Source organism: Exserohilum turcica, assembly GCF_000359705.1.
Source record: "Exserohilum turcica Et28A unplaced genomic scaffold SETTUscaffold_2, whole genome shotgun sequence".
Lineage (NCBI taxonomy): Eukaryota > Fungi > Ascomycota > Dothideomycetes > Pleosporales > Pleosporaceae > Exserohilum > Exserohilum turcicum.
In genome coordinates this window covers 2,079,381-2,087,585 of record NW_007360025.1, presented here as the reverse complement: position 1 = coordinate 2,087,585, position 8,205 = coordinate 2,079,381, and the positions used below count along the sequence as shown (strand labels likewise).

The window sequence follows — 8,205 nt, the reverse complement described above, 5'->3', positions numbered from 1 at the left end:
TTTGCTTGGGAATCAGGTGCCTAGCAGCAATGTGACGCTTCTCAAGCGTGGTATAGCCAGACAGCTGAATAGTCTCCATACGGTCGAGAAGTGGAGGTGGAATGGTATCGAGCGAGTTGGCCGTGGCAATAAAGAGAACCTTGGACAGGTCGATGGGGATATTGACGTAGTGGTCGGTAAAGTTGTGGTTCTGCTCCGGGTCGAGCACTTCGAGCATAGCAGCGCCAGGGTCGCCGTTGTGGTTGGACATGCCGAGCTTGTCGATCTCGTCAAGCAGGAAGACGGGGTTCGCAACACCGACCTTCTTCAGTCCGCTGACAATTAGACCAGGCATGGCTGCGACATAGGTCCGACGGTGACCACGGATCTCTGCCTCGTCACGAACACCACCGAGGGAGATGCGGTGGAACTTGCGGCCAAGCGCCGTGGCAATCGACTTGGCCAGTGATGTCTTTCCGGTGCCAGGGGGCCCGACAAGAAGCATGATCGGCGACTTGTCGACCATGCGCTTCTTCTCCAGCAGCCGCAGCTCCGTCTCGGACGGTTCCTTGGGGGCCTTCTCTTCCGGGTCTTGTTGCTTGGCTTCCCCGTCATTGGGCGCCTCGGTCAGGGACCGGATCTGGTCATCAATGCTCTTGTTCGCCTGCTCCTTCAGCTTGAGCACGGCCAGGTACTCGAGCAGCCTCTTCTTGATCTTTTCCAAACCGTAGTGGTCGTCGTCCAGCTGCTTCTTGGCCCTCACGAGCGTGTTTGCATCAAGCTGATCGACGGTTGTCTTGGTCCAAGGAATTTCGGCAAGGTTCTCGAGATAGTTGCGGCATACCTGGTACTCAGCCTGTGCCGGGTTCATCTTCTGCAGTCTTGATAATTCTCGCTGTGCCGCCTTGTTGGCTTCTGGCGACAGCTTGGCGTCTTCCAGTCTCTTCTTCAGCTCATCAATCTCATTGGGCTCCTCTTCACCAGCCTGCTGCTGCCCACCGCCGGGGAAGCCAGCGGGCACCCCGCCCATCTTGCTCCGCCTCTTGAGAACTTCTTGTTGTAGTTTTCGCAGTGTGTCCATGTCCAAGGCGCCGCCCGATGGCTGTACCGTCGCAACCGTCATGCGCGTGTTGCCTTGGATGCTGGTGATTTGCCTTTGCAGAATCTCAATAACTCTATCGACCCTGTCCTTTACGTCGACAGCTGCGAGTACGCGCAGCGTCTCTTCATGTGTACTGTCCACCACATTGGCCATGAAGTCGGCCAGCAAGCCAGCATCCGACAGGTCCTTTCTTGTGATGAACATTTCGAGTCTCCGAGCGACAATCGGTGACAGTGTGACTTGGGGGGTGCGCGGTAGGATGGCGGAGAGCCGGACCAGGGCGAGCAGCTCGCGCGAGAGCTGCTTGAGGAGGTTGAACTGGTTCAGGAGGTCTGCGTTTCCAATGTCGACTGCGATTGTGAGCCGCTGCCCAATTTGCATGCGACGCGAACAGATACTTACTGTATTCTTCAACAGGCGCCAACTCGCCCTCAAAGTACGGCCTCTCCTGGACAACCCCGACAATCTGCACCCGCTCGAGCCCCTCGACAATCAGGCTCAGATCGCCCTGCTTGCGGCCGTGGACGCCGCTGACCTTTGCGACGCAGCCATAGCCAAAAATGTCCTTCTTGGTGGCCTGCATGGGGTCGCTCTCGTAGACCGTCTTGTCGGCATGGCGAGTGTCGTCAATCAGCAGGTGGCCTTCCGGGCCGAGCGTGTTGGAGCGGAGGGGCACGCACGCGACCGTGATGGCGGCATCGGGCTTTGCCGTGGGACTGATGCTGTATATCTTTGCGAGAATGGCCGCGACATCGGAGCGATTGGCAATCGGGATCTTGAGCGTGGTGCCGGGGAGCACGGCGAGGGGCGGCGCGAGGGGAATGAGGGGGAGCACCGTAGTGCTTGTCTTGGAGGAGCCTTTGCCCATCATGAGGTGCTAACGGTGTCGAGGAAACAATGGCTAGGCGCGAGGTAGTGGCAGTGACGTGCGGAGCCGCCGCCGGGACCAGTGGCGGGAGGGCGCGGACTTCGGGGAGAGTGACGGGGCGAGCAGAGAGCGATGCAGCCGTGGCAGGCGAAAGGGGGCTGGGAGGCGGGCGACGCGCTGGTGTATCTATGTATCGTGCTGAGATTGGGAGAAAAAGCAATTATGGCGACGAGCCCATCACGCGACGGCGGCCATGTCCATCGATAAATGGGCGAGGGCGCGACTGGTTCCAGAAGATACTCTGAATCTCGCCGTCATCTCGACGCGGCATCACGAGGGGCCCCAGGCCGAGGTTAACTGCGCCGACGACCAATCATGTCGAGCCCCTCGCCCAAGACCCATCACGCACCAGACGTCTGCACTCTGCCCCAGCAGTGGCTTGGTCACGTGAGCCTGCCAAAGATGCGCTTCCATTCACCCTGCGACTCTGCTGCATGTACCCGCTCCTGTTCGGCCCCAGCCTATCTACACATGTGCATAAACAGACATCTGCCACCCAGCCACGCTGCAAATGCACCCAGCAACTCGCTTCCCATCCTTTTGCATATGTTCATGACGTCTCGGAGATGCCGACAGACCAAGCATAAAGAAGTGTCGACCGTCTCCCACACGCCTCGCCATGTACGCGGGTATTGCCCAGACTCAGCCAACAAAGAAGTCCAGCCTTGTCCCTCGTCACACCACACGAGCCAACACCGAGTGTTATTGTCATGCCCTTTATGTCGGCGTATTTCTGCCATGCGTGGCGGACATACTGTAAGGAGCCTAGCAGCCAATACCGTTAGCTACGCCCGCCCCACCTGTTCAAGACGCGAGTGGCTTACCAGGACTTTCTTTGCATTACAGATGCGCCACGCCAGATTCCTGACCGTACCGTCGGCCTGAACTACCTCGGGTGCGAACTCAATACCAAACCTAGAAATCATCAGTCCATCGCCTAGAAATGCCCAGGAAAAAGTATCCACCTACATTTGGTGGACTGCAAACACGACGCGCTTGGCAAATTTGCCGTCCCTCTCGACCAAGCTGCCAAACGGCTCCTCAGGCGTCGAGGGTGCAATCTCCGGGTCGCGATCAAAGCAGTTCTGGATAATCGGAAGGAGTGCCTCTTCCACGGCGCGATGCGTCGTGCCATTCTCGTCCACCTCGACATCATCTTCATCGAACCGTGGGATGCGTATCTCGAAAGCCTGCGACAGTGCCATGACATGGTGCCCGCCGCCATGGTGGTACCTAAACTCAAACACACCCGTGGTCCACCACAGCTTGTCTCCGCGGAACTCGACTTCGCCAGAGTAGCAGTCCGAGGACTCGTCGTCAGCAGGGTTCGCAGGCACCAGCTTGTCCGAGACCAGTATGCCGTCGTCAGCACGAGCAGAGTCGAACATGTCCTTGTTCGTCGCCACCCATCGTCCGTTGGAGCTGATGCTGGTAACCTCGCGAGATTGATTGTCAGTAACCATGTACAGCCCAATCCAGTCCTTCTTGCTATGGTTAACAGGGGCCTGCCAGCGAACTTTGATGGGCGCGCCGTATTCAAGAGCGAGCGTCTTGTATCCATTCGTTCTAGCCGCTGGAGCTCTGGCAAGCTCTCCTTCGCGTCCGCCATTCTTCTGTAGCTCGACCGTTGCCGGCAAGACGGTGCCTTGGACCTCTAGCTTGTATTGCTTGGCGTCCAAGTCAGTCATGTCGTGTGACGAGCGACCGATTGTAATGCGCGTTGGGTAGGCCTTGAGCAAGCTCGTTGAGGATTGGAAAAAACCATCAAACCTGGCAGCAACCTTTGGTCGAGTATCATCCAGGAACTTTTCGATAGATTCCACGACCGAGTTGATGTACCTGTCGGCTGCCGATTGCCACTGGCGGACTGGATCAGGCAGTGCCTGGCGCACAGTCTTGCTGACACCTGACATTTCACGGAGGTTGCGACCGTACAGCTACATGGTACAATTAGCAAAGATTATTACAGAGCATGGGGGTTATAGTGTCAAAGAATATTTTGCCCAGGTTTAGACCAGGCTTGACGTCTAAAAGACACACAAGCCGTCTTTGCAGTGTGTTGAACACATGTTTATGACTGACCTTGATTACGTGTGGCTTCTCCACAAATTGAAGGAAGATAAGATTGAGGATATGAGCTGTTGTAGCAAGATAGAAGATTGCCGGATTCCATGTGATGATGGCGATGCCCCAAACGCCAGCGAGCCCGAGAACTCTCTCGGGGTTGTTCAGAAAGCGGTAGATGCCACTGTACGTAAGCGATCTCGAAGGCGGGTCGTAGAAGAAATCGCCGCAGAACCAGCCAAACTCGCCCAGAGACTCATAGATGCTCATGGCGACCCACAGTTGAAGGGCAACCATGGCAGCACCCAGAACGTGTCGGAAGAGCGCAAGTCCACTTAGACCGTCTGAGGGAAGCGTGTACATCTTCCAGGCGACTGCGACAAAGCTAGCGTGACTCATGGTCGTGCTCATGTGGTACAGAGACTTCCACTGGCGCCAGGCCTCTTCTTTGGTATCGCCGTACTTGATAAAGTGTTTAGTCCAGTTCTTCTTCTTTGACTGTCGGTCGAGAATGTAGCCCAGTCCCAGCGCGTACCACAAACGCCACGCGAAAGCGTTGACAAAGAGGAATGCTTTCACAAGCCATGTGTTTGGCGTCAGTACTGCCAAGCAAATCATATAGAACGAAAGCAATACTACCGTGACATCTATGGAGCGGTGGAGGTCGGTGTTCAGCGGCCCTACGATGTGGTGCGTTGGGGCAGGTTGCTTGGAGGGATCGTAGGCCGTTTCGCCGAGAGCCGAGTCAGATTGGCTGAGCTTGGAGCGGTCTTCCAGGGCAACCTCCCCTGAATTCTGGCGCGTTCGGCGGGGAGGAGCTGGGTTGTAGGTGGCTTCAATATGTGGCTCCTCTACAATGGACAAGAAGGCAAATTGCGCAGCATGGGCGATGATGGAAATGGCTAAAACCTTGTAGCTGGCCGTCATCAGAGCAATACCATAGTACCCGGCATAGCCTATGGAGTACATGGGGCTGTGGAAAAGGGCAGTGCGTTAGTACAGCGGTAGCCAGATCAAAAAAACCATAACAGAGAATCTTACTGCGGTGCCATTTCGAAGACGCCGTCAAACGTCAGGCTCTGGTCGATGAGGTAGAAGAAGTCGCCCCAATACCAGGCAAAATCTTTGACGACCCGGTGCGCGTCAAGCTTGACCCAGAGGTTGAAGAGGAAAAGCACGACACCCGTGGTCCATCGTAGAGTCCACAGGAGCCAGCTTTCTTGAGGGCGGTTGAAGCAGGCCATGGCGAAAAGGCAGTATGACACAAAATCACACATGAGGATCAGATCTACCAGGCGCCTAAAGACCAGCCACGTGTTGTACTCGAGCGGGGCTTCTGCAAACTTGTAGTCGTGGGGAATCTTGGTCTCGAGTTCACGCTCAAGGAGCTTGTACAGCGCGGGGTTTGGGTTTCTGCCAGTTTCAGGCTTTTCGAAAATGTGGCTCTGCTTTGCCCACAAGACAAGGCGCTTGTGCTTGGACTGCCCGTCGAGCAGCCAGCCAATGCCGGCATTGTAGGCGGCGCGCCAGAATAGGAAGACTACTGCGAACACGGGTATGCGGGCGCGTTTGGGCAGCATACAGAAGGTCAAGATCATGGAGGCGAGCACACCGAGGACTGCTAAATCCGACAGATTCTTGGGTTGTGAGGGCGAGAGCAGCTGCGAGACCATGTCATGCGTCTGAGGCACGATGAAGACTGCACCAACCGTGTTAGTACTGGCGAAGAAGAAAAGGCGTTTGAAGGCGGGCTTGCTATGCCTGATTTTCGGTTTCTTTTTGGCTTTGTGTATTGTTGATAACGTAAGACATACCTGTGCCGTCCGGAGTCCTTCCGTAAGTTCGCTTCCGGTCGTCATCACCTTTGTGTTTTTTGTCTTCTTCCTCGTTCAGCTGCAGGACCTTTTGCTTAGCATCGTCTGCATTGTCGAAGCGAAGCGGTTTGGCGCTTGGCCGCTCTCGCAGCTGGCTACCGTCGGCTTTGCCAACACCGGCCATGTTGGATGGACGAGACGAAAGCAATTGAGCAGTGGATGCTTGGACAGCAGGTGGGCGAGGGGCCCGCCGGTTGATATCACAGTGACGGCGAGGGCGCGGAGCTGTCAAGGCGCTATGCCGGCGCTGTGCAGGCGCCGCTCTGTATGTGCTGGGTGAACTGCCGTGTTGAGAATAGAGGCAGCTATTGGCGCTGGGCGGCGCGGCTCGAGGCTCCGTCTGTTGCTGCGCGGCAGAAAAATTCGCTTCTACGGCGCGGACCAACGGGAAGGCGTAGAGTGTTGAACTCCAGCTAGCGCGTGAATGTTGAAGGTAGAGGAGAGGGGGAGAGGGAGAGGGTTGTGGGCGGTTCCGTGCAGCGACGCGCGCGAAGGAAGCGTGGGTTACTATGACGGCACGTCACCGTGTGGGGCCATGAGCATGGGCCGACTTGGCCGCAACGGGCAGACATGGGTCAAAACTCTCAACCCACGTCTGACTGTGAATTTTCACCACTACGACTACATTGCTTGCCGCCATTATTACCCAGGAAAAAACACCAGAAAAACTGCAACAGGCACACAGAACCCAGTCCGGACAATTCGCCTCCAGCACGTGGCCGTGTAGGTTGCTGGCATCCACCACCAGGCCAGGTCTGCATGCCCTTGGAGCATTACCGAGACTGGTCGAAGGCAGAGGAAAAATTCGGGTGGGCAGAAGGCATTCAATGCGCCAATAGGAGTGCCACCATGCCCCGTGTGCATGAGAAAGTGGGGTACTCTATGTACAGCGTCGACCCGTCTTGTCAATATACCGACTCATCATACAGAATTTGTCCTGCTTCTCCTGTACGTTACGCTATCCGCCTCCTTGCGCGGCCTTTGCTGCTGCGGGGTAGCGTTCCAATCCTGCTCGCCCGTCTGCTCAACAATTTCCCCGGCTGATGTTGGACGACGCATTGCTACCGGTTCAGCGTCGGCGAGCCGACCGTCCTCCATGGCCTTGGATGCCGTTTGAGCCACCTTTGTGAATACCAGTGATGAAGAGAGATTGAGTCGGGCTAGCTGCTCGTCCAAGTCCTCCTGTCGATCCTTGCAGCTGGCTTGGGGCTCAAACACGGCAGCCTCAGGACTGAGCATAAACCGTGTCAGTGCGCCATTTGTGGGCACGCGTCGCGTAGCATGACTGTACCCTACACCTGGGGACTGGCTGCCGAACGGAAGCCACTCAACGCTTTTGCAGGCTTCTACTTCAGTTTCGCCACACCCTGAATGGTTGTCTGGTACCATTTCGTTGACGAACAATGGGTTACTGCTGTTCTTCCGGGGTGGAGACTGGGCCGTCTGGTCTGCCCATCCGTTCCAGGCCGATTCTGTGGGCTCTACCTCTTCTGGGTATGAGCATAGTGTTGAGTTGGAAGCAAGGTCCGGTATTGTCGATGAGCAGGCTGTGGACGGAGACGAGACTGTCTCGGCAATGTAGATGTTTGCTTTGCAGGCCTGGAGGCTATTGAGGAATGCCTGTTCATCGCGCTCTCGGTGCTTGATCTCTTTCTTAAGCTCGCGCGTACTCTGTTGGATCTTCTTTCTTTTCTTTCGCGGTAGGGACGAGTCAGTGTGAAGCCGGCGTTCGTTTCGGGCCTGCCTCTTGCGTAGCGCTTGCAGGTAAGTCACGCAGTTGGCGAGGCCATTTTCACATATTTCCTTTTCGAGTTCCAGTATCGACAGCTGAGCCGGGTAGGTAAGCATCTCCTGCACTGAGTAAGAAGAGCTATGCGCAGTGGGGGCATTCCAATATCCCCATGGACCGGGACTATATTCCATGTCGATAGCAGCGATGCGAGTATCAATTGCAAAATCTGGAAAAAATGTTGAGAACGGCGAGCTGGCGCTGAAGACGAGGAGTCCCTGGAGTTATGTCTGGCAGAGGAAATCCAGGCCTGTGCTGAGGCTGGCTAGAGGCGTCTCTCTAACGGCGCGCGAATGCAGCAGTCCACCCCATCTGGAAGTCAGCAGAGGCCAATGGCCCTTGGGCAAGGGCCTGTTCAATAAAGGCAAAGAAGCTGAAAGCCCGAGCGGTAACGAGATCAAGGGATCAATGAAGCCTCTGGGACAGAAAGAGCAACGGACAAGAGCATGCACTAGTGACAAAGAGTAGC

The 8,205-nt window shown here is 56.1% G+C and overlaps 4 protein-coding genes across 4 annotated transcripts in view; 1 reads left to right on the top strand and 3 right to left on the bottom strand.

The window, feature by feature from the left end:
* SETTUDRAFT_135693 (uncharacterized protein) overlaps positions 1 to 1,957 on the bottom strand; it is a 3,025-nt gene extending 1,068 nt beyond the window's left edge. The window contains exons 1-2 of the mRNA XM_008027424.1: positions 1,484 to 1,957; positions 1 to 1,431 (exon numbers count right to left, since the gene is read on the bottom strand). The exon at positions 1 to 1,431 is cut by the window's left edge and continues 1,068 nt beyond it. Coding sequence (XP_008025615.1) covers positions 1 to 1,431; positions 1,484 to 1,952 — 1,900 coding nt within the window. The 5' untranslated portion in view covers positions 1,953 to 1,957. The remainder of the gene's footprint in view (positions 1,432 to 1,483) is intronic.
* A 447-nt stretch (positions 1,958 to 2,404) lies between these two features.
* SETTUDRAFT_163136 (uncharacterized protein) lies at positions 2,405 to 6,380 on the bottom strand. Its single transcript, XM_008027423.1, has 6 exons — positions 5,888 to 6,380; positions 5,115 to 5,772; positions 4,092 to 5,046; positions 2,979 to 3,946; positions 2,834 to 2,924; positions 2,405 to 2,774 (listed from the first exon to the last, which is right to left on the bottom strand). Exons 1-6 carry the CDS (start codon positions 6,069 to 6,071, stop codon positions 2,727 to 2,729), a joined length of 2,904 nt encoding a protein of 967 aa, XP_008025614.1. The 5' UTR covers positions 6,072 to 6,380; the 3' UTR covers positions 2,405 to 2,726.
* A 488-nt stretch (positions 6,381 to 6,868) lies between these two features.
* SETTUDRAFT_153859 (uncharacterized protein) lies at positions 6,869 to 7,870 on the bottom strand (the record flags this gene model as incomplete). Its single annotated transcript, XM_008027422.1, has 3 exons — positions 6,869 to 7,256; positions 7,314 to 7,803; positions 7,855 to 7,870. The coding sequence occupies 3 exons, from the start codon at positions 7,868 to 7,870 to the stop codon at positions 6,869 to 6,871; spliced, it is 894 nt and encodes a 297-aa protein (XP_008025613.1).
* Positions 7,871 to 7,883: 13 nt separating this feature from the next.
* Positions 7,884 to 8,204, top strand: SETTUDRAFT_19627 (uncharacterized protein; the record flags this gene model as incomplete). The annotated part of the gene is made up of 1 exon (XM_008026739.1): positions 7,884 to 8,204. One exon carries the CDS (start codon positions 7,884 to 7,886, stop codon positions 8,202 to 8,204), a length of 321 nt encoding a protein of 106 aa, XP_008024930.1.
* Between the last annotated feature and the right edge of the window lies 1 nt (position 8,205).

Coding starts and splice junctions, on each gene's coding strand:
- SETTUDRAFT_163136 (XM_008027423.1), bottom strand. CDS start 6,071: ATGGCCGGTGTTGGCAAAGCCGACGGTAGCCAGCTGCGAGAGCGGCCA. Junction 5,047..5,114: donor GTCTTCGAAATGGCACCGCA/GTAAGATTCTCT, acceptor CCTTTTCCACAG/CCCCATGTACTCCATAGGCT. Junction 2,775..2,833: donor GTAATGCAAAGAAAGTCCTG/GTAAGCCACTCG, acceptor ATTGGCTGCTAG/GCTCCTTACAGTATGTCCGC.